General features: G+C 41.8%; 1 protein-coding gene and 1 non-coding gene across 3 annotated transcripts; one reads left to right on the forward strand and one right to left on the reverse strand.

Moving 5' to 3' along the window:
- Positions 1-15,281: 15,281 nt before the first annotated feature.
- Positions 15,282-15,355, reverse strand: TRNAT-AGU (transfer RNA threonine (anticodon AGU)). Its single transcript has one exon. It is a non-coding gene; the product is annotated as a tRNA-Thr (tRNA).
- A 69-nt stretch (positions 15,356-15,424) lies between these two features.
- LOC127349342 (uncharacterized) lies at positions 15,425-21,491 on the forward strand. 2 transcript variants are annotated; one of them, XM_051375076.2, is made up of 13 exons: positions 15,425-15,676; positions 15,770-15,907; positions 17,739-17,820; positions 17,933-18,009; positions 18,103-18,209; positions 18,812-18,944; positions 19,570-19,686; positions 19,813-19,904; positions 20,071-20,137; positions 20,231-20,309; positions 20,387-20,478; positions 20,706-20,849; positions 21,017-21,491. In XM_051375076.2, exons 1-13 carry the CDS (start codon positions 15,476-15,478, stop codon positions 21,173-21,175), a joined length of 1,488 nt encoding a protein of 495 aa, XP_051231036.1. In that variant the 5' UTR covers positions 15,425-15,475; the 3' UTR covers positions 21,176-21,491. The 2 variants fall into 2 exon arrangements, with proteins under 2 accessions (XP_051231036.1, XP_051231045.1); XM_051375085.2 differs by having other exon boundaries at positions 15,426-15,676; positions 21,035-21,491.
- The last annotated feature ends 3,779 nt before the right edge of the window (positions 21,492-25,270 follow it).

The raw sequence follows: 25,270 nt of genomic DNA on the forward strand, positions 1-25,270 counted from the left end.
TTGGGGGACTAAAAATATCATGCTCATCGAAACCAGCTTCCCCAAGCTTAGAATTTTCCATATCATTAGCAACAATGGTGTTCAAAGTGTTCATACTAATATGTTCCATGGGTTTTTTAATTTTCGCATCAAACCATCCATGTCTTAACTCAGAAAATAATTTTAAAAGCTCACTTTTGCTTTCCATTATGCCAAACTAGTGTAAAACAAGAAACAAAAAGATGCAATTGCAGGATCTAAAGGAAATAGCTTCAAGTACTTATAACGGCGCCGGAAAATAGCTTAGTAGCCGAGATCCGGAGTGTGAGTACCTTTTACCTTTCCTCCCCGGCAACAGCACCACAAAATACTTGATGCTGTCCAGGACTGGCGCGCTGTTGACGAGGGAGGAAATGGTGTAGCTTTCCTTCGTTCCCCGGCAACGGCGCCAGAAAATAGCTTGATGTCTACTCACGCTTCTTTTCCTGTAGACAGTGTTGGGCCTCCAAGAGCAGAGGTTTGTACAACAGCAGCAAGTTTTCCCTTAAGTGGATCACCCAAGGTTTATCGAACTCAGGGAGGAAGAGGTCAAAGATATCCCTCTCATGCAACCTGATGTCTACGGGAGCTTCTATTCTTGTAGACAGTGTTGGGCCTCCAAGAGCAGAGGTTTGCAGAACAGCAGCAAGTTTCCCTTAAGTGGATCACCCAAGGTTTATCGATCTCAGAGAGGAAGAGGTCAAAGATATCCCTCTCATGCAACCCTGCAACCACAAAGCAAGAAGTCTCTTGTGTCCCCAACACACCTAATAGGTGCACTAGTTCGGCGAAGAGATAGCGAAATACAGGTGGTATGAATAAATATGAGCAGTAGCAACGGCACCAGAAAAGTGCTTTGCCCAGGACTGTAAACAAGCAGTAGTAACACAGCAAAACAGTAAACAAGCAGCGATAGCAGTATTTAGGAACAAGGCCTAGGGATTAGACTTTCACTAGTGGACACTCTCAACTTTGATCACATAACAGAATAGATAAATGCATACTCTACACCCTCTTGTTGGATGATGAACACCACTAACTGTGTAGGATTACACGAACCCTCAATGCCGGAGTTAACAAGCTCCACAATATTCGATGTTCATATTTAAATAACCTTAGAGTGCACGACAGATCAACACAACTAAACCAAGTACTAACGTAGCATGCACACTGTCACCTTCACGCTACGAAAGGAGGCATAGATCATATCAATACCATCATAGCAATAGTTAACTTCATAATCTACAAGAGATCACAATCATAGCCTACGCCAAGTACTAACACGGATGCACACACTGTCACCATTACACCGTGCAGGAGGAATAAACTACTTTAATAACATCACTAGAGTAGCACATAGATAAATTGTGATACAAAACACATTGCAATCATAAAGAGATATAAATAAGCACTTCACTATGCCATTCATAACAGTGAATAAGTATTCTGTGAAATATAGCCTAAGAGACCCACACGGTGCACACACTGTCACCTTTACACACGTGGGACAAGGAGTCTCCGGAGATCACATAAGTAAAACCCACTTGACACTACAAGAGAACTGATATACTGTGACGAAAATCCTCATGACAGTTGTTCGTAACGTCACAAAATATGGTAATGTAAGACGTTTTGCACCCAGCGTCATGGATTCCTAAAAATCTGTGACGATCACACAATCAGCGTCATCCTTCACCACAATCCATGACGGCTCCATTAGCTTCCATGACGAATGTGGTTAGGTCATAGAAGAAATTCGGGGTAGTTGGAGATCGAACATGTGTCTTCAATCATGCACTAGTGATATTTATAGTTAGGCTATTAGCCCTTTTCTTGTTTGCACATGCTCCCTACATTTCTTTTATCTAAAACAACATGATTGAAGTAAATTAATACTATTACAACTAGCATTGTATCGCTTGAAAATTAAACCTACGACAGATTGCATTGTGGCACTCCACGAGAATCCTTCCTAGCAGTGCCAACCACACCTATTTCCCGTGTAGCCGAGTCATTGGCGATCTCCATTGCTAGCGTCATCACCGTTTTACTCACATCCTCCTCCTTTTACTCGCATCACCGCTCAAAAAATTACCTTATTTGAGGCACCCATCTGCAAATCTATAAACATTTTTCCACATGGATTTTTTCTGTTGAATATTAATACTTGTTTGAAAATCATGTACGGATTACTTCTACCTTAAATTATTTTCTTCTCCCGCTATTTGTTTGACACTCAAATTACATATCAAAATTTTCATACCGTCCGCCTCCGAAACTCCGCGATCCTCTAACTGCCTGTGTACCACGATACCCTCAAACCCTACCCCGCCGCCGCATCTTCTTCTCTCCCACCCCTCTCTATGCAGTGCCTCCACGAGACCACGACTATCCCGATGGCTCCAGATTGTCCCGCCATAGTCAGCAGCCCCACCCACAGCCAGCGCCGGAGCCTCAGGATGACGACGGAAGGTGCTTCCGCGGTGTGAGGTCGACCCATCTGGCGCCTCTCGTCATGTACCTTGGACACCACCTCGGCTGGCGCCGTCTACGAGTTCTCCACCATCACGATTCACGCTGGACCTATCTAGCAACGCGCTAGAGGATCCAATCCCGCCCGCACTCTGCGACTGGCCGCCCTTTGTCTTCACCATCGATCGGAGGATAACGAGCAGGAGGCGGCAGGGCGCGAAGAGAAAAAGCACGGCGACCAGTCCTGTATCTCAACCGTGGTGAGCGCCATCCCTCTTTCCCATCCCATCGTTCTTGGTATCACTGATTCTGGTTTGTAGATCCGAAGTGGAAAACAACTGCCTGTGACGAACAACTGCCCGTATGTCTGACAGTCTAATGACTAAGATGTATTAGCTTAGTGTCTGGGCAGCCCTACCGAACATGGGCAAGAATTGGCCTTCAAGTTTTTTGACTAACGATTCATGTGGTTTTACTTATCGAAAATAGTAGGACTATAAGAGATATGGCTGAGCTCTCATGGGCCGGATGACATTTTTTTTGGCGAGCCAAATTTGGGCACTAATCAAACATGTTATGTATGCTCATACTTTGTTATGTATAGGTGTTGTAACCATACATACCTTGGACTATTGCATTTCAGCAACACTAGTGCACGTAGTGCACAGGGGCAAGTGCTCGTTGTAGTTTGGCTTCATCCTGCCTATTAGTGTTCTTGCTGACTTTTCTCTTGTACCTTCTAATTTTGTTTTCGCCATTACCAGGTGATATCTATAAACTTAACAGTTGAAGTATTCCTATTTCCAATACCAATGCATTATGTATATATAGCTTAACAGTTGAACAATCAGCTCTGTGGATACGATACCTACTTTGTATTATATAATTTATATTAGCACATTGTCATTTTCATCAATGTACTTCTAATTTTATTTCTTCCAAATTGCTGCTGATGTAAGTTTTGTTTCTTCCAAATTGCCCATGTGTTGTACAGTAGCTTCATATAAGTGGACCACATGTCTAGCAGGCCCCGTTCTTCTAATTGTCTGTTACATTTCGTAGGTGTTTGCTGGTCGTAGAATTCTAAGTTATTGCTATATATTTATACTACATTGTGTGTTTGTTTAGATGAACAGCGCCTCATGTTCTTAGTTCTAGACCATTCGAGTGTACTTTATTATGTGCTTTAGCATGTTATGACACCTGTTCTTGGAACCAACAATTTTGAGATTGTGAACATGGTACTATGGTAGCCAGGATGGAAATATGCTTTTTGCATGAACAGACACATAATATCCTAGCCATCAGTTTTTTGGCATGATTTTCTCTATCTACACATGCATAAATAAATACCATGTATGTTAGTCTCACTAGTTTTCATGCTTGTATTTAGTCTATTTCATGTATGGGTGTTAGCTGCATAATTTTATAGTGGCGGTATTATTTTCCGAGAAACTAGATTTGTGAAACATCTATGCTAGCAATTACGGATGCTTCAATCTGAAAGGAGCACTTGTTTTTCTCTAAACAATGTATTACTCATATTTGCTTTAAGATCAGGTAATTCATTTCCCTCAATTGGGAAAGCTTATAAAATGCATGGTTTATTCATACATGATGTGAATAGTTACTAATAATATTTAGATTTCGTTTCAGCCCTAAGTAATTTTGTCTAAATTATGTTTGCTGCAGTAGCCCCTTCCATTGGATTACCTATACACATATCCTGAGTGCAAGGTACTAATTCACATGCTCAAGCATTAGTGTACCTACTTGATATGTTATACTCTATGCTACAGTGTATATATATGCACCCTATATACTGGAATACTGCTCTGCATTTACAATGTCGCTATTAAACTTGTTATATTAGGATCAATGTGATTGATAGTGCAATAGTAAAAGTTTCCAATCAGCAGGTCAACACATGTAGGTTTCCTCCTTGGAGGATGGAAAAGCATCAGTTTATTAGGATCAACGTGATTGATAGTGTAGTAGTAAATCTTTGGTATCACTCTTGGCAAGTTTTGTTTGTAACCACATGTTATTATTAACTCCCGCGTATGAATCATATTCTGGAAATCTCACTTACAACTAGGTACCAGTATGCGTATGCAGCTACATCTGGATATAGTTACATGATTTATTGTGCTTCATTGTATTTTATTTAAAATATTGGTACTTCTGCATACTAAAATCATTATGGGTAAATGTGGCTATTTTTTCAGATCCAAGAAGGATGCACAACCTGTTGGAAAAAAAGCTTGGCTAGGTAATTACCTACGTCCTTTATTGTTTCTAGTATGTCCATTTAGAGTTGTTAGTGAACTGATGCAGGTTTTATTCATAACACCAAAGGTATGATGCTACTTTCATTGTTATATTTCACTCTTTGAGTCAATCAAAATCAAATTAATGTATAAAACTTTTCTAATTGAGTGCAGGAGGCTGGAAACATAAACTGGACTTGACAGCAGAGGACACATTTGTTATAAACAATTCCTGGCTTCTTGCGTTTGCTTCAGTTTCGGTCTGCGCAGAAGTGAAGAATAATTGTGTGTGTTTGTAGAATTGGAACAAAACATTAGTAGTGTAGTTTCTCATTGGTGCAATGGATTAGCTAGTACGTGCAATTTATGAGTTTCAATGTCAATTTATTTAGAGCATGGTGTGATATACTTTGTAATACCAGTATGTACTTTCGACTTTCAGTGAATAAAGGTTTACTATGATACTTAACATGGCCATGGCCTAAGTGAACTGCGGACAAGTGTACAACACAAATATGCATGGGCCATTTCCGATGGTTCAACAAAAGCTTAATTAGTAAAGATATCAGCAAAAGCATAAATATTTAAAAAGTATTTTTTAGAAAAAGAAAAAAAATACAATCCAAGATTTTTAATAAATTAATATCATGACATCACATATGATATCATCCACATTCGTGACGCTAATCGGTGACGTTCTTTAGGCGTAGGATGGTCTACTAGGTGCTGGCATCACACATGACATCATCCAAATTCAGTGACGTTTTCTCGCGTGCCGCGTCACTAGGGAGTAATCTGTGACGGGGATTCCGTGACGATGCTTGTGACGCTCAAAGAACGTCACCGAGGGGTCTTCCGTGACGTTTATTGCTATTGCATGACGTCTAGAGCTCGTCACAGTATATCAAATCCCTTGTAGTGTGACTAGCATAATGACATCTAGATTACAAGCATCATCATATGAATCTCAATCATGTAAGGCAGCTCATGAGATTATTGTATTGAAGTACATAGGAGAGAGATGAACCACATAGCTACCGGTACAGCCCCGAGCCTCGATGGAGAACTACTCCCTCCTCATGGGAGACAGCAGCGGTGATGGAGATGGCGGTGGTGTCGATGGAGAAGCCTTCCGGGGGCACTTCCCCGTCCCGGCGGCGTGCCGGAACAGAGACTCCTGTCCCCCAGATCTTGGCTTCGCGATGGCGGCGGCTCTGGAAGGTTTCTCGTACCGTGGCTTTTCCGTCTCGAGGTTTCAGGTCGAGGGGCTTCTTATAGGCGAAGTGGCGGCGTCAGAAGGTCAACGAGGCGACGACACCATAGGGGGGCGCGGGCCACCCCCAGGCCGCGCCGGCCTATGGTCTGGTGGGCCTGTGGCCCCCCTCTGGCGACTCTCGGGTGTTCTGGATGCTTCCGGGGATTCTAAGATCTTCGGCGTTGATTTCGTCCGATTCCGAGAATATTTCCTTACTAGGATTTCTGAAACCAAAAACAGCAGAAAACAGCAACTGCCCTTCGGCATCTCGTCAATAGGTTAGTTCCGGAAAACGCATAATTATGACATAAAGTATGCATAAAACATGTAGATATCATCAATAATGTGGCATGGAACATAAGAAATTATCGATACGTCGGAGACGTATCAGCATCCCCAAGCTTAGTTCCTGCTCGTCCCGAGCAGGTAAACGATAAACAAAGATAATTTCTGGAGTGACATGCCATCATAATCTTGATCATACTATTGTAAGCATATGTAATGAATGCAGCGATCAAAACAATGTAAATGAGATGAGTAAACAACTGAATCATATAGCAAAGACTTTTCATGAATAGTACTTCAAGACAAGCATCAATAAGTCTTGCATAAGAGTTAACTCATAAAGCAATAATTCAAAGTAGAGGTATTGAAGCAACACAAAGGAAGATGAAGTTTCAGCGGTTGCTTTCAACTTGTAACATGTATATCTCATGGATAGTTGTCAATATAGAGTAATATGACAAGTGCAATATGCAAGTATGTAGGAATCAATGCACAGTTCACACAAGTGTTTGCTTCTTGAGGTGGAGAGAAATAGGTGAACTGACTCAACATAAAAGTAAAAGAATGGTCCTTCAAAGAGAAAAGCATCGATTGCTATATTTGTGCTAGAGCTTTGATTTTGAAAACAAGAAACAATTTTGTCAACGGTAGTAATAAAGCATATGTATCATGTAAATTATATCTTACAAGTTGCAAGCCTCATGCATAGTATACTAATAGTGCCCGCACCTTGTCCTAATTAGCTTGGATTACCGGGATTATCGCAATGCACATATTTTAACCAAGTGTCACAAAGGGGTACCTCTATGCCGCCTGTACAAAGGTCTAAGGAGAAAGCTCGCATTGGATTTCTCGCTATTGATTATTCTCAACTTAGACATCCATACCGGGACAACATAGACAACAGATAATGGACTCCTCTTTTATGCATAAGCATGTAGCAACAATTAATTTTCTCATATGAGATTGAGGATATTGTCCAAAACTGAAACTTCCACCATGGATCATGGCTTTAGTTAGCGGCCCAATGTTCTTCTCTAACAATATGCATGCTCTAACCATTAGGTGGTAAATCTCCCTTACTTCAGACAAGATAAACATGCATAGCAACTCACATGATATTCAACAAAGAGTAGTTGATGGCGTCCCCAGGAACATGGTTATCGCACAACAAGCAACTTAATAAGAGATAAAGTGCATAAGTACATATTCAATACCACAATAGTTTTTAAGCTATTTGTCCCATGAGCTATATATTGTAAAGGTAGAGGATTAGAAATTTAAAGGTAGCACTCAAGCAATTTACTTTGGAATGGCGGGGAAATACCATGTAGTAGGTAGGTATGGTGGACACAAATGGCATAGTGGTTGGCTCAAGTATTTTGGATGCATGAGAAGTATTCCCTCTCGATACAAGGTTTAGGCTAGCAAGGTTATTTGAAACAAACAAAAGGATGAACCGGTGCAGCAAAACTCACATAAAAGACATATTGTAAACATTATAAGACCCTACACCGTCTTCCGTGTTGTTCAAACTCTTTACTAGAAATTATCTAGACCTTAGAGAGACCAATTATGCAAACCAAATTTTAGCAAGCTCTATGTATTTCTTCATTAATAGGTGCAAAGTATATGATGCAAGACCTTAAACATGAGCACAACTATTGCCAAGTATCACATTATCCAAGACATTATAGCAAATTACTACATGTATCATTTTCCAATTCCAACCATATAACAATTAACGAAGCAGTTTCAACCTTCGCCATGAACATTAAAAGCTAAGAACACATGTGTTCATACGAACCAGCGGAGCGTGTCTCTCTCCCACACAAGCATTTATTCAAACAAAAACAAAAATAAAAGCACACAGACGCTCCAAGTAAAATACATAGGATGTGACCGAATAAAAATATAGTTTCAAGAGAAGGAACCTGATAATTTGTCGATGAAGAAGGGGATGCCTTGGGCATCCCCAAGCTTAGACGCTTGAGTCTTCTTGAAATATGCAGGGGTGAACCACCGGGGCATCCCCAAACTTAGAGCTTTCACTCTCCTTGATCGTAGTATATCATCTCCCTCTCTTGATCCTTGAAAACTTCCTCCACACCAAACTTAGAACAACTCATTAGAGGGTTAGTGCACAATCAAAATATACATGTTCAGAGGTGACATAATTATTCTTAATACTTCTGGACATTGCACAAAGCTACTGAAAGTCAATGGAATCGAAATATCCATCGAACATAACAAAACAGGCAATGCGAAATAAAAGGCAGAATCTGTCAAAACAGAACAGTTCGTATTGACGAATTTTATTGAGGCACCAGACTTGCTCAAATGAAAATGCTGAAATTGAATGAAAGTTGCGTACATATCTGAGGATCACTCACGTAAATTGGCATAATTTTCTGAGTTACCTACAGAGAATTTTGCCCAGATTCGTGACAGCAAAGAAATCTATTTCTGCGCAGTAATCCAAATCTAGTATGAACCTTACTATCAACGACTTTACTTGGCACAACAAAACACAAAACTAAGATAAGGAGAGGTTGCTACAGTAGTAAACAACTTCCAAGACACAAATATAAAACAAAGTACTGTAGCAAAATAACACATGGGTTATCTCCCAAGAAGTTCTTTCTTTATAGCCATTAAGATGGGCTCAACAGTTTTAATGATGCACTCGCAAAAAATAGTATTTGAAGCAAAAGAGAGCATCAAGAGGCAAATTAGAAACACATTTAAGTCTAACATGCTTCCTGTGCATAGGAATCTTGTAAATAAACAAGTTCATGAAGAGCAAAGTGAATAGCATAGGAAGACAAAACAAGTGTAGCTTCAAAAATTTCAGCACATAGAGAGGCATTTTAATAACATGAAAATTTCTAGAACCATATTTTCCTCTCTCATAATAACTTTCAGTAGCATCATGAGAAAACTCAACAATATAACTATCACATAAAGCATTCTTATCATGAGTCTCATGCATAAAATTATTACTCTCCACATAAGCATAATCAATTTTATTAGTTGTAGTGGGAGCAAATTCAACAAAGTAGCTATCATTATTATTCTCATCATCAAATATAGGAGGCATATTGTAATCATAATCAAATTTATCCTCCATAACAGGCGGAAGGCTACTATTATTATAATTATCATAAATAGGAGGCAAAGTATCATCAAAGTAAATTTTCTCCTCAATGCTTGGGGGACTAAAAAGATCATGCTCATCAAAGCCAGCTTTCACAAGCTTAGAATTTTCCATAGCATTAGCAACAATAGTGTTCAAAGCATTCATATTAATAACATTCCCATTAGCATGCATATAAAGTTCCATGGGTTTTTTAATTCTCTCTTCAAACACATCATGTCCTAATTCAAGATAAAGTTCATAAAGATCTCTCATATTTTTGTTGTTTTCCATTATGCCTTACTAGTGTAAACAAGAAACAAAAAGATGCAATTGCAGGATCTAAAGGAAATAGCTTCGAGCATAAACACAATGGCGCTAGAAAAGTACTTTACCTGGAACCGGAGTATGAGTGCCTTTTACCTTTCCTCCCCGGCAACGGCGCCAGAAAAGTGGCTAGTTGCCGGGGTCCAGTGTGTGTGTGCCGTTTACCTTTCCTCCCCGGCAACGGCGCCAGAAAAGTGCTTGATGTCTACGGGAGCTTCTATTCTTGTAGACAATGTTGGGCCTCCAAGAGCAGAGGTTTGCAGAATAGCAGCAAGTTTCCCTTAAGTGGATCACCCAAGGTTTATCGATCTCAGGGACGAAGAGGTCAAAGATATCCCTCTCATGCAACCCTGCAACCACAAAGCAAGAAGTCTCTTGTGTCCCCAACACACCTAATAGGTGCACTAGTTCGGCGAAGAGATAGCGAAATACAGGTGGTATGAATAAATATGAGCAGTAGCAACGGCACCAGAAAAGTGCTTTACCCAGGACTGTAAACAAGCAGTAGTAACGCAGCAGTAGTAACGCAGTAAAACAGTAAACAAGCAGCGATAGCAGTATTTAGGAACAAGACCTAGGGATTAGACTTTCACTAGTGGACACTCTCAACTTTGATCACATAACAGAATAGATAAATGCATACTCTACACCCTCTTGTTGGATGATGAACACCACTAACTGTGTAGGATTACACGAACCCTCAATGCCGGAGTTAACAAGCTCCATAATATTCGATGTTCATATTTAAATAACCTTAGAGTGCACGACAGATCAACACAACTAAACCAAGTACCAACGTAGCATACACACTGTCACCTTCACGCTACGAAAGGAGGCATAGATCACATCAGTACCATCATAGCAATAGTTAACTTCATAATCTACAAGAGATCACAATCATAGCCTACGCCAAGTACTAACACGGATGCACACACTGTCACCATTACACCGTGCAGGAGGAATAAACTACTTTAATAACATCACTAGAGTAGCACATAGATAAATTGTGATACAAAACACATTGCAATCATAAAGAGATATAAATAAGCACTTCACTATGCCATTCATAACAGTGAATAAGTATTCTGTGAAATATAGCCTAAGAGACCCACACGGTGCACACACTGTCACCTTTACACACGTGGGACAAGGAGTCTCCGGAGATCACATAAGTAAAACCCACTTGACTAGCATAATGACATCTAGATTACAAGCATCATCATATGAATCTCAATCATGTAAGGCAGCTCATGAGATTATTGTATTGAAGTACATAGGAGAGAGATGAACCACATAGCTACCGGTACAGCCCCGAGCCTCGATGGAGAACTACTCGCTCCTCATGGGAGACAGCAGCGGTGATGGAGATAGCGGTGGTGTCGATGGAGAAGCCTTCCGGGGGCACTTCCCCGTCCTGGCGGCGTGCCGGAACAGAGACTCCTGTCCCCCAGATCTTGGCTTCGCGATGGCGGCGGCTCTGGAAGGTTTCTCGTACCGTGGCTTTTCCGTCTCGAGGTTTTAGGTCGAGGGGCTTCTTATAGGTGAAGAGGCGGCGTCAGAAGGTCAACGAGGCGACGACACCATAGGGGGGCGCGGGCCACCCCCAGGCCGCGCCGGCCTATGGTGCAGTGGGCTGTGGCCCCCTCGGCGACTCTCGGGTGTTACGGATGCTTCCGGGGATTCTAAGATCTTCGGCGTTGATTTCGTCCGATTCCGAGAATATTTCCTTACTAGGATTTCTGAAACCAAAAACAGCAGAAACAAAGAATCGGCCCTTCGGCATCTCGTCAATAGGTTAGTTCCGGAAAACGCATAATTATGACATAAAGTATGCATAAAACATGTAGATATCATCAATAATGTGGCATGGAACATAAGAAATTATCGATACGTCGGAGACGTATCACAACCCTGCAACCACAAAGCAAGAAGTCTCTTGTGTCCCCAACACACCTAATACACTTATCAGATGTATAGGTGCACTAGTTCGGCGAAGAGATAGTGAAATACAGGTGGTATGAATATATATGAGCAGTAGTAACGGCACCAGAAAATATCTTGCTGCTACAACTGGCGTGTGGTTGATGGTGGTAATATTGCAGACATTACATATGCAGTAGAACAGTAAACAAGCGATGATTGCAATATTTGGGAACAAGGCCTAGGGATTATACTTTCACTAGTGGACACTCTCAACATTGATCACATAATAAAACCACTCTACAATCTGTTGTTGGATGATGAACACCACTAATTGTGTAGGGCTACAAGAACCCTCAATGCCGGAGTTAACAAGCTCCACAATATTCGATATTCATATTTAAATAACCTTAGAGTGCATGATAGATCAACACAACTATACCAAGTACTAACATAGCATGCACACTGTCACCTTCATACTATGAAAGGAGAAATAGATCACATCAATACCATCATAGTAATAGTTAACTTCATAATCTACAAGAGATCATAATCATAAACTACGCCAAGTACTACATGATGCACACACTGTCACCATTACATCATGGAGGAGGAATAGAGTACTTTAATAACATTACTAGAGTAGCACATAGAATAGTGATACAAAGCACATTGCAATCATAAAGGGATATAAATAAGCACTTCACTATGCTATTCATAACAATGAATAAGTATTCTGTGAAATATAGCGTAAGAAACCCACACGGTGCACACACTATCACCTTTACACACGTGGGACAAGGAGTCTCCGGAGATCACATAAGTAAAATCCACTTGTATAGCATAACGACATCTAGATTACAAGCATCATCATATGGATCTCAATCATGTAAGGCAGCTCATGAGATCATTGTATTGAAGTACATAGGGAGAGAGATTAACCACATAGCTACCGGTACAACCCCTTAGCCTCGATGGAGAACTACTCTCTCCTCATGGGAGACAACAGCGTTGATGAAGATGGCGGTGGTGTCGATGGAGATGCCTTCCGGGGGCACTTCCCCGTCCCGGCGGCGTGCCGGAACAGAGAGTTCTGTCCCCCAGATCTTGGCTTCACGATGGCGGCGGCTCTGGAAGGTTTCTCGTACCGTGGCTTTTTCGTCTCGAAGATTTAGGTCAGGGACCTTTAAATAGGCGAAGAGGCGGAGTCAGAAGGCTGACGAGGCGGTGACACACTAGGGGGGCGCGCCCCCCTTGGGCCGCGCCGCCCTGGCGTCTGGTGGCCCTGTGGCCCCCCTCTGGTTCCTCCGGGTGTTCTGGAAGCTTCGTGGAATTTTAATACTCTGGGAGTTGATTTCGTCCAATTCCGAGAATATTTCCTTACTAGGATTTCTGAAACCAAAAACAGCAGAAAACAGGAACTGGCACTTCGGCATCTCGTCAATAGGTTAGTTCCGGAAAACGCATAAATATGATATAAAGTATGAACAAAACATGTAGGTATTGTCATAAAACAAGCATGGAACATAAGAAATTATCGATACGTCGGAGACGTATCAGCTACTATGATAGGTGTGACATAATAACCTGGCATCTGGCGGTGAAAAAGAAAATTGTCAAAACATATTAAGATGGAATCTTATTTTGAAGTCATCGTTGAGGCGAAACTAGCAGTGAAGACGGATCATCAATTGAATTAACAATTTAAATGATAATTTAATTTAAAATTCCAAATATAGAAATATTCCTTGCATACATAGAGGTGTTAGTTCCTCCGGCCGAAGGCTCACTCAATGCGTCCTAACTTTTTGGGCACGTTGCCATCGCATAATGATCGATTAATGAATCGTTATCACCCAATCAAAACTAATGACTTGAAAGAGACATTTAGAAAGAAGGAAGCAAAACTAGTATTCTGTAAAACTGAAACAATGGAAATCTAGCTTTGAAATACCAATATACTACCTCTGTTTAAGGCACAAACACATATTTTAAGGTGAACTTTGGCCCAAAAATGAGCAGTAAAATCTTGCCTATATTTTACGTAATTAGTATCGCTGGATTTTTATTTAAAATACTTTTTAATGATGCTAATTTTATATTAATAATCTTTATATAATTAGAGTAATTTTTAGCTAAAAAAAAAAAATGAGGACGCATGGAGTAGGAAAGAAGAGACCGAATGCTTGTCGCTAAGATGAGTTGAAGATGTTTTGAACGATTCTATACAACATGGAGCTGACATAGATATAGACAATAGAGAAAATGAAGGGATTAAATTATTATTGTTGAATTTGTATTAAAATAACTTTTAATGATGCTAATTTTATATCAATAATTTTAATATATTTAAAGTAATTTTTAGCTAAAGAAAAAACACGAAAAATGAGGATGCATGGAGTATATTTTTTTTTAGAGAAACAACAGATTTCTGTTGTGAGACTTTATTACTTATCAACAATAATTACATCGTTCAGAAGTTTTCTAAGAATAAAGCTAGGAGGCTCATCGACCCTATTACAAAGAAACTTTATTTGCAAAACACTCTCTAGCTAGCTCATGAGCATCTTATGTGGCTTCTCTTGGAAAATGCTTGAACTTGACACATCCTATAAAAGACACCAAATCAATACAATCTGCAAAGATAGCCGAGGCCTCGCCCCACCACACTTCGTCTCCTGAACATGCTTCAACGGTTTTAGTCGTATCCAATTCCATCGACATGTTGTTGTATCCTAGACGGCTAGCCAGGGCTAACCCCTCCCTCATCGCCAAAGCTTTAACCATCAATGCAAATGCTATACTTGTAATATAAATAGTTGATGCCGCTACAAAATTTCCCAATGTGTCCCTCAAAACGACACCCACGGATCCTGCATATTCATCAAGAAGAAACAATCCACCAATATTTGCCTTAATTTGTCTTGGATCTGGTCTCTTTCAAGACGATTTAGGGCCCATGAAGTAGGAAAGAAGAGGTCGGATGCTTGTCGCTAAGATGAGTTGAATATTTTAAACGTAATTAGTATCGTTGCCTATATCATACGTAGTTAGTATCGTTGAATTGTATTAAAACACTTTATAATAATACAAATTATATATTAACAATATTTATATATTTAAAGTAATTTTTAGCTAAAGAAAACTTAAATGAGGACGCATGGAAGTAGGAAATAAGAGGTCGGATGCTTGTCGCTAAGATGAGTTGAAGATATTTTAAACGGTTTCGTATATCATGAAGTTGGCACAAATATTGAGAAAGGAGAAGGGATTAATTATAATTTCTTACTAAAAAAGTAGAACAAAAATGCTTGTCGCTAAGATGAGTTGAAGATATTTTAAACGGTTTCGTACATCATGAAGCTGGCATAGATATTGAGAAGGGAGAAAATGAAGGGATTAATTATAGTTTCCTGCCAAAAAGTAGAATAAAAACAAAATGCTCGCTAAGATGAGTTGAAGATATTTTAAATGGTTTCGTACATCACGAACCTGGCATAGATATTGAGAAGAGAGAAAATAAAGGGATTAATTATAGTTTCCTGCTAAAAAGTGAACAAAAATAATTTCCTGCTAAAAAAGTAGAACAAAAATGAAATGCTCTCGTTGAGAGTTGAACTCAAGACCTCCCGCTTACTAAACGGGTGCTCTAACCAACTGAGCTACGAGAGCTGCTATGATATAAATTTGCTTACAGTTGATAAAAACTAATAATACAAATTATTCCGGCTTTTGCCGTCTTGCACACACTCCTCTGTACTCCGCGGACGACAGCAACCGAAGATCCCCAAAATGGACGCCTCCGTCGTCGCCATCGCCGGCGATGGAGACGAGGTCGACCGCCGCCGACCCCTCCTCGCACCCACCAACGAGATTCACCCCTACCCCGAACCCCCCTTACCGCCGCAGCCGCCAGGGACGGACGCGAAGCCCGAGCAGCAGAAGCCGCAGCGGGTGGTCTCGCTCGACGTGTTCCGCGGCCTCACCGTCGCCGTCAGTAGAATCCTAGCCTCCTCCTACAGCTTTTGTCTCCGTCTCTTCGAGCTTTCGCGCCAATCGTGATTGGTGCTGTTTGCACTTGCGCAGATGATGATACTCGTGGACGACGCCGGCGGGGCGTGGCCGGGGATAAACCACGCGCCGTGGTTAGGGGTGACCGTGGCGGACTTCGTCATGCCCGCCTTCCTCTTCATCATCGGCGTCTCCGCGGCCCTCGTCTTCAAGGTATACCGAAAATCTCTGCGACGATCTACAGAATTTGGCATGCTTCAGAATCCAAAATAGTGTTTCTAGCTCTTGGTCATGCCCACAATTAGGAACTTATTTTACGCTGCTTGGAAATTCATATGGTCAAATGGCACCCGTGAGATACTTAAGGTGTCGGATGATATTAGATTAAAAATATGATGAATGATTAGATTGTTAACTGAAATAGGAACAGTTGTCCCTTGTGCTGCAATTCCCTCATACAGTCATACCTTGGAATGTGAGAACCCATCTATGGTGGAGGGCAGATACAAATCATGATTAAGAAACAAAGCTACATCAGTGGTCAACTGGCTCAGTAGTCGAAGAAATAGCATGGCTGGTTGAAGATGTACGCAGCAGTTGAAGAAACAGTAAGGCGGTAAATTTGTGTTAAACTACAAACCTATAAGTAACCTGGCACACTATATTGTTCTCTATGAAATTACGATTATCGTATAATGAAATGTATAACCCAAGAAATTATGTGGAAACAATGCAATAAGTCAATTTACGTATAGGATCTGTAATTGGTCTTACTGAATTTCTTGAACCAGCGGTTTTGTTGACCCTTGAATACAATATGGTCCCTACTTGCAATGCGCAGAACAATACTGCCAGTTTATAACGACATTATATTTGATGAAGACCAATGCGTTCTACTAATCTTTATTGGAACAAGTACATGACATAAGCGGACAAGGAATATGATGAAGAGAATGGTAACGAATCAGGGTTACAGCAATTACTGACTGATACTCCCTCCATCCCAAAACATAAGGCACACTTTTTTTGCACGGTCTTTGATGCACAACTTTGACCATTAGTATGTACAAAATTATACTGTTCCAGAATGTATAAATGATGTTGTTGCATTCATCTTGGAAATCTCTTCCATTTCATATATATTTATATAAATTTTTGGGACATGTTATAAGCACAAACTGTAGTCAAAGTTACAAGTTGTCGAACAGCGAAATATAAGGGCGTTTTGGAGATGAAATGTTGAACAGCAAAATTAAAAGTTGTAAACATTTCCAAAATAAACTTACCCATCGAATCTTGCTACCAGTCCCCACCAAAATTTTCTGAACCTTCCCATTCCCAGGTTCTGTGGCAGCTATTTTTTGTCGTCAGATGCTATGGTTTAATGGTGGGAAACTATGAATTAATGGTTCGTCGTAATATCTGCAGTAGTGAGATAGGTCATATTCATATGGCCAATAGATTGTCATAAACCACCATAACACAATCTAAATTTGTTGAAAATCTTCATTCCTAGGTTCTTCACCAACCATTCCATCATCAGATATCCAGGATTTTATAGCGGGGTATACACAAAGGAGATATTCCTTGGTGTATGCTCTTTGCTGATGATGTGATGCTAGTAGATGAAACCAGGGTCGGCGTAAATAGGGAGTTAGAGCTATGGAGGCAGACTTTGGAATCCGAGGGGTTTAGATTTAGTAGGACCAAGACCGAGTACATGAGATGCGACTTCAGTGGTGTTGGTTTCCTTATGTGGTTTCTACTGGTTTTCATATCTAACCTAGCCCAACTTGTTTGTGAAAAAGGCTTTGATGTTGATGTTGTTGTGCTTTAAACGTTAAACTATGTTATGGCATTTACACCTGAGACTGGACACTTCAGTTGCTAAGAACAAATTTAGTCCCTCTGTCTGTTATGCTCGGCTCCTTAGGATACATCTGATTTGTATATCTTCCCCTGGATGTTCTTACTCATTCTGCAATTTGACCACTGCCCAACTTTTGTTAGAATAACATCTGACAATATTGATGGTGCACTACAGAAAACACCAAACAAGATAGCGACATCTAAGAAGGCTGCATATAGGGCTATCAAGCTTTTCATCTTGGGCATAATTTTGCAAGGTTATACTTATCCCTATTACTTTGCCAGCCAGACTGTGATCATTTAACCCCATGTTATGTCATTTATTTGGGCTGTAGTTTTATGTTTTTATATTATTTCTTTTAATTGTAGGAGGATACATTCATGGACGACACAATTTAACTTATGGCGTTGATTTGGATCATATTCGATGGCTAGGTGTGTTACAGGTAATGTATATACTACATCTTTTTTCCCACATTTCTATTCTTTTATTTCTGTTTAATGCTATTTCAACATCTTTACTTGTTATTTTTTCATAGAGAATAGCTATTGGGTACTTTCTAGCAGCAATAGCTGAGATTTGGCTCGTGAACAATACTTTGGTGGATTCACCAGTATCATACATGAAGAAATACTACATGGAGTGGTTAGTCAATAAAGGCAAAATTTTACTATGGAAATATTCATTTTTGTAGTCCTTGAATTCCTCTTGTGTTGGTACTGAGTATTTTGTACATGTCAACAAGGGTTACATTTTATTATGGAAATATTCATTTTTGTAGTCTTTAAATTCCTCTTGAGTCGGTAGTAAGTAGTTTGGGCGTATGTAATCCAATCCTTTTGCTTGCGCTCTAGATGTCCTGTGATTTCCATAAATTGAGCTCCACCTACACATAACTTTTTCAATGTTTTTTTTTTGAGGCAGTGTAATATTTTTAGTGGCAAAAATAAGATGTTTAGTTGTCTATTTCAGAACGTTGTCTTCATATTTTATAAGGCCCTTTATATGGATTTTTTCTCAAAAGCAGGAACCAGAAGGCCCTTTATTTGAAATTTTGGCTCCTTTGTTCTGTCTGTTGAACTTCTAGATGTGGTTACATAACTCATTGCTGTATACTAATGAAATATACAAATTTAGTAGTATGGGTGTACTTCAGAGATCAGTTATGTAGATTATTAAGAATTATTTTAACACAAAACACTGCACATGTATCTGTACCAGTACTTACATCTGTTTATCTTCTGAAGGATCATGGCCATAATGATTTCAGCTCTTTATATCGGCTTAGTATTTGGCCTTTATGTTTCAAATTGGGAATTTAAAGTTCAAACTAGCAATTCAACCTTTTCAAATCCAAGCAATGAAGTAGGATTCAAAACGGTAAGATGATAACCCTCTACTAATACCTAATTACCTTGTTGTATGATCTCAAGGCTTTAAGAACATGACAATTGTTTATATGTGCTACATGTTTGAACAGATGACACTTCTCAAACACTATTGCCGTACATTTTTTCTCACTTGGTGTATCTCCACTAAATATGCTTTGACAGAACCGATTTTCTTTGTAATTAAAATTGAAAGCTTTTAATATGATTTCAAGATTCAGATCGCAGCATTCATCATCTTGTCCACATTGTTTTGTTCTTGCATTTTCCATGGAATTGGTACTGTAGGAAACAAATTCTGAACCTTGCCCCCATTCTTCCCGCACCTACACTTAAACTGAGGGTATAATCAAAAAAGAGTTTCTCAGATGGTTACAATGGGGAACCAGGAATTCAATTTTGATTCTTTTCCCAAATTAATAAATGTCAACTGCCTTTCTAAGTCCGTTCCTACCAGCATTTATGGGAGCTTACCAGTTACTGGTGGGATTTGAAACCCTGATACTGACAAGTGTTTACAATTTCTCTCCCTGTTGGTGCCTTTAGAACACCTTTAAATTACTTTTTAACAAGTAATCATCATATCTATTTTGTTCACTTCTTTTGTCAACTTGCAGATCCACTGTGACGTTAGAGGTAGTCTTGGACCCCCTTGCAATGCAGTTGGCTTCGTTGATCGATTTTTGCTCGGTGAAAATCACCTGTACAAGAACCCTGTCTACAAAAGGACTAAGGTTATTGTTCAAGACATAGTCTGCTACTGTTTTGTTCTCCATGACTTCAACACCAAAGAGTAAGGCAACTTCTCTATATGATACAACATATCTTAATGGTCAATTTTTTTTTTCATTCATCCATAGGAATGCAGCGTTAACTCCCCTGATTATGGACCACTTCCTCCAAATGCCCCAGACTGGTGTCTTGCTCCATTTGATCCTGAGGGTTTACTAAGGTAGTTATATATATCGTTTATTTCCCAATTAATTGCCAACTGAATGCCTATTCATACCATACTTGTTTATTGTTCCACCCAGTGTTAACCCAATAGGAGTATTGACATGTCTTGTAGAAAATTTGAACATAACCCCCCTCACCGCCTTTCCCTTTTGGTTTTACAGTACGTTGATGGCTGCAGTGAGTTGCTTTGTTGGGTTGCATTTCGGGCATGTTTTGATTCATTGCAAGGTACACTGCAAGAAATGTGTTGCATCTTGAACCATTTGACTGTCTGTTCGAACCGAACATTTCGAAACTTCCATAACCTTGCTTTTGCTGCAGAATCATTCACAGCGAATGATGTCATGGCTGGTGGCTTCAACAGTGTTAACAGTCTCAGGGTTTTTACTACAACTATTAGGTAACACAACATTCTGCAAGAGCGCAACATGCAACAGTTCATGATTTGAGTTAGACGTTCTGCTTGTTGGTTTGTAGGTATGCCTTTCAGCAAACCTCTCTATACAGTGAGCTACATGTTGCTCAGTGGTGGAGTGTCTGGATTCCTTCTGTTGGTGCTGTACTACGTAGTAAGTTCAGTATTCTTTGGTTCTGACTGTTGTTTGTAACGTTGTTACTATAGGTCAGTTCCGGAACCACTAAAAGAATAGTACGTTCGTCCTGATATCACCTTATTTCTGTAACACCTCCGACAGTCGCTGCCCATCCTAATCCAAGAAACTAGAGTACTAGACTGTCATGAATGCAGTTTCTGCTGCTGCTTCTGCTGCTGTCTGAGAGCCTGTATGTCATGCAGGTCGATGTTATGCATATCAAGAAGCCATTAGTTCTGTTCCAGTGGATGGGCATGAATGCGCTTATAGTCTATGTCCTGGCAGCTTGCGAGCTCTTCCCTACACTTATTCAGGGATTCTACTGGCGGTCGCCTGAGAACAACCTGGTACGTGTTTTCTGCATCTCTCCATCACCTGCCATATTTTTTGTAGATTATGTATAGAGCTCATAACAAGTTGTCGCGCACACAAAGTATCATGCTGCTCACATGTTTTATCGGCTTGGAAAATTATCCGCCGAAGCTGTTACCCCTGACTGAGAACCCCGTGATAGAAAATAAAAACCTTTCAGGTGGATGCAACCGAGTCTCTGCTCCAGATCATCTTCCATTCGGAACGTTTGGGAACACTGTCGTTCGTCCTTGTGGAGATAATTTTCTGGTGTCTGGCCGCCTGCTTCCTCCACATGAAAGGCATATACCTGAAACTGTAGACACATTTACGCCCTTGTGTAATATTGGATTGACACCCCCTTCCGCCCTTTGACCTAGTGTTGATTGAGCTACTGGTTCATAAAATTAATGTGTTTGAACATGGTCCATTGTATGATGCAAGTGGAATCCCACCAAGATCCCACTTATACTTCATTTTGTGATTTCTGCAGTTCAAATTGTGGCCAAAATTTTGAACTAGAAATCACAAAATGAAGTATAAGTGAGATTTTCGCGGGATCCCACTTGACACCTTAGTTGTATCGCATTTGTACATAGGAAGTTGTCAATGATGGGCAAGTTTGGTTGGTTGCTCCACAGTTTTCCATGTCGGTTAACCAAATCATGAATGAATCAAAACTGTAGAGTTAGCCAAATCGTCTGGAAGAAAAAGGCAAGAGTTGCCAAATCAAGTTCACTTGAAAAACGGGAAATCACATAGTTTTGAGATGTACTAGCGAGTCGGATGTGTATTCATAGGTTCTCTGCAGGAGCGAGATGACCGTTTGAGCGAGGTGCTCCTGCGAGGCGGCCGTTCGACGCGGCGGTGCGCCGCCACCGCCGTCCACCTGCTCCGGCGGACGCCCTAGCCCTTCCTCCAGACCTCTACACCCTCCTCCTCCACCTTCATCCATCTCCTCCACCTTCATCCATCCCACCGGGGTTTACTCCAGCCTTCCTAGGAACTTCGTCGCTCCCACCTTCAAGAGCTGCTGCAAGATCTGCATCTTCGACGACCCTCTCGCCTGCCTTTCTGCCGCCGGCGGGCGATGGCAGGCCACCCTCCACGCTTCAGGGTACGGTCGCTCCGGGGCCTCCTCTCGACGAGCCATCGCCGGAAGAGTGCGAGGCGATCTGCGCTTCGCTCGCGGCGTGGCGCCGTGCGGCCTCTCCGCCTCTGTCCGCCTCGCCCAAGGTTCCGGTGGGCATCCTTCGTGAGCCCACGGCGCCTGGCGCTCCGCTCCGTCGCCGCGCCAGAAAGGCCGTCCGCTTCTTTCTGCCGGCCTCGACGTCCTCAAACCTCGAAGGGGCTCACGCGGGCCCGCGCCTTCGCATCGGTTCGGCTTCATCGGGCCTGGGCCCTGCTGCCGTCGCCTCGGAAGATGGATGGATGACTGTTATGTCTCGCAGCGACAGACTCGCAACTCGAAGGGCATGTGCGTCGTTCGAGGCCGGCCGCCGCCGCCTCCTCTCCCCCACCCGATGCAGCGCCCCCTCGTCTCCCTCCTCGTCTACTAAAGGCTCAAAGGCATGCTTCCGCTGCAGCTCTCCAGATCACTTGGTCGCCTCCTGCTCCAAGCCTCGTTACCGCAAGCCACACCCTCGGTCGCCGTCTCCAAGCTTTTCGGTACCGCGTCGGAAGGGCGCCCCTGCCCCGACGACCATGTCGTTCCTGGGCCACCCCACCACGCGTGATGAAGAAGACTCATGCTACATCGCCACTTCGTACGACCTGGACCGCGAGCGGCTTGACTGGGAGCATACTGCCATTGTTGCTTGGGTGATCTCCGCTCCGTCGGGGATGGACCGAACCGACGTCGACGACGCCTTCCGACGCAAATTCCGTCTCCACGAGTCAGAGCTGTTGGTCAGCGCCCACTACCCGGAGCAGTTCCTCGTCAAGTTCGCCACCGCCGAGCTCCGCAACGAGGTCATGCGGACGGACCGCTGCTGTTTCAAGATGGACGGCCTCGACATCCACTTCCGGCCATGGCGCGCAGTCTCCCACGCCTACAACGCCGACCTCCACTTCCGCGTCCATGTGGTCGTCGATGGGCTCCCTCCGTTCGCGTGGAGACTGGAGGTGGTGGATCTGCTCGTGGGCCGCAAATGTGCGGTGCAGCGCTTTGATGAGGGCTTCACCACCATGGAAGACACCTCCTCTTTTGGCGTTTGGCGTTTGGACGGCATCCCCTCACCGGATTCCGAAGATCCTATGGTGCACGCTGGTCAACAAAGGGGCGGGCGACCTCTCGTCCGGTGTTCCCTTCTTTTGGACTTCTTCAAATTGACATGTTTATTGCGCAAAGTCTACAACACCCCTAGGCATGAATTGTGTCATGTTGTTAAAAAAAAAGTTGTGTCATGTTTTTTAACTGATAAAATCCCATCGTTACTAGCATACAAGCATGCACTCTTCGAGCTGAATACTCGCAAAACAACTATTTGTTCATGCATTGATCATCTGAAAATAATACAAATTCATGAAAGCATAATTCTGTTGAAAAAAGAGTTATGCTTCATGCACCGTCATACTTTGTACTGTCTATCATGGACATGTCAGAAATAAGAAAGAGGTAAAAAACTCTGTCTCATTTCCAGTGTCTGTCATACATGGTCTGTAACATCGATGGGAACGGAAAGGTGTACTTGGTCGGGGATGAGGTTGAGCTCCACGGCGGCGAGATGAACGTTCCGGTGACGAGGTGGAGCTCCATGGCGAGGGCGGCGCTCCTAGATCGAACTGCGGAGCTGTCAACCGGCGGCGGTAGATCGAAGATCTTCCCTCGCAGCGTCGCCGGTTCGTGTCCAGTCGCGGGGGCGGTAGCGGATGCGAGGCGCCGGCGGGCTAGGCGCTACGGCGCCGGCGAGATAGGAGGTGGCGGCGCTGGGCTATCTGCTCGCTCGATCTGGTGTCATGCGGCAGTTCTTTTCCTTTTTGCTTTTTTTTTTCTTCTATTCTTTGGTTGAAACGTTTCCTCTGGACTGGTGGAGTGGCATGTTGCGGTAAATAGAACTGATCTATAGGGGTGGGTTCACGTACCGGTTCGGTTTCATGACGCAGAAGCTCGGGAAACTGCTCACTCCCAGTTTCTGAAATTACACTATGAGTTGGCGGAAATAAGCCTAGGTTAAGCTGGACAGTTCTTTTGAGCTTCACCGATTTGACACCTAGAAGCAGCTCTAGAAGCTCAAAAGAAATGGCCCGAAAACCGGCTCGGAGTCGGTTCAATGGCCGTGAAGCGACAGCAAGTACCGAGTCAGTATTGTGGATAAGGACGGCCTGAAATTCTCAATTCAAACGTTCAAACGCGGCAGTGAAAATGTCAGCAGTCGTTGATACAGTTAATTTTCTCCTCATGCATGTAGAAATCCGTGACACAAACGCAGATCACCAACTGGAAATTGACTCCATAGAGAATATGTGGAGGCTCAAAGGAGAGTCATCGTTTTTGTTGAAATGTTTTGTATTGTTCAATGTTTCTTTTAAAGCTAGGATTCTATTCGTAAAAAAAAAGTGATGGCGGCTTGATCAAATTGAATTTCAAATTATTTAATTTTTTATTGTTTTATTTCCATTTACAAACAATATTGTAAAATGATTTATATGTGTGCTTAAATTGGTTTTGGGTTAGAAATTGCAAAAAGGATAAATAAAAAATTGTATGGCGATGCGTTTGAACGGCGTAACTGAGAATAGACGCGCACCAAAATCGAAATACGGCAACATAAGGCTTTCCCCCATATGATCGGTCAGACACTTCTGCTCAACATCTTGGGACGCGAGAGCGGAGCATATGCTCCCGGTTTTTAAATTTTGTTTTAAATACATATTTAAAATATTGAAAAATTTAGATACAAAATTTAATAGGTACATCTCGAAATTCTACACACTTACAAAGTCGTTTCACGGAAAATCAACATTTTTAGTGTCATGCATAAAAAAGACAAATTTTGGTGTAAAGAAGGGTTGTCTATTTTTGTCCTTTTCACACAAGTTATAAAAAATGTCGTTTTTTTCGCAAAACTTGATGTGCTCACATAGAATGTCGATATGTAAGCGCGAAAATTTTAGTTCGATTTTTTTTAATATTTCTAAATGTTTTTTCCGGTGACAGGAGCATATCCTTCCATGTGCCGAATTGAATTTCTGCTCTAACTTTGTCAAAATGACCCGGCGTGCTATTGCGATTTGAGAATTTTTGGGCTGAGACTCGGAACAACACAACATGAGGGCATTTTCAGCCTGCTAAACACATTTTTCATGTCCTGTATCCGCCATTTTGCGAGGGGGTATGCTTGCGAGGGGTATGCTAGAGATGCTATTAGGCGTGAGAGAACGGAAGAAATTTGTATGACGCCTACCAAACGAGCTT

Source organism: Lolium perenne, chromosome 1 (genome assembly GCF_019359855.2).
Source record: "Lolium perenne isolate Kyuss_39 chromosome 1, Kyuss_2.0, whole genome shotgun sequence".
Taxonomy (NCBI): Eukaryota; Viridiplantae; Streptophyta; class Magnoliopsida; order Poales; family Poaceae; genus Lolium; species Lolium perenne.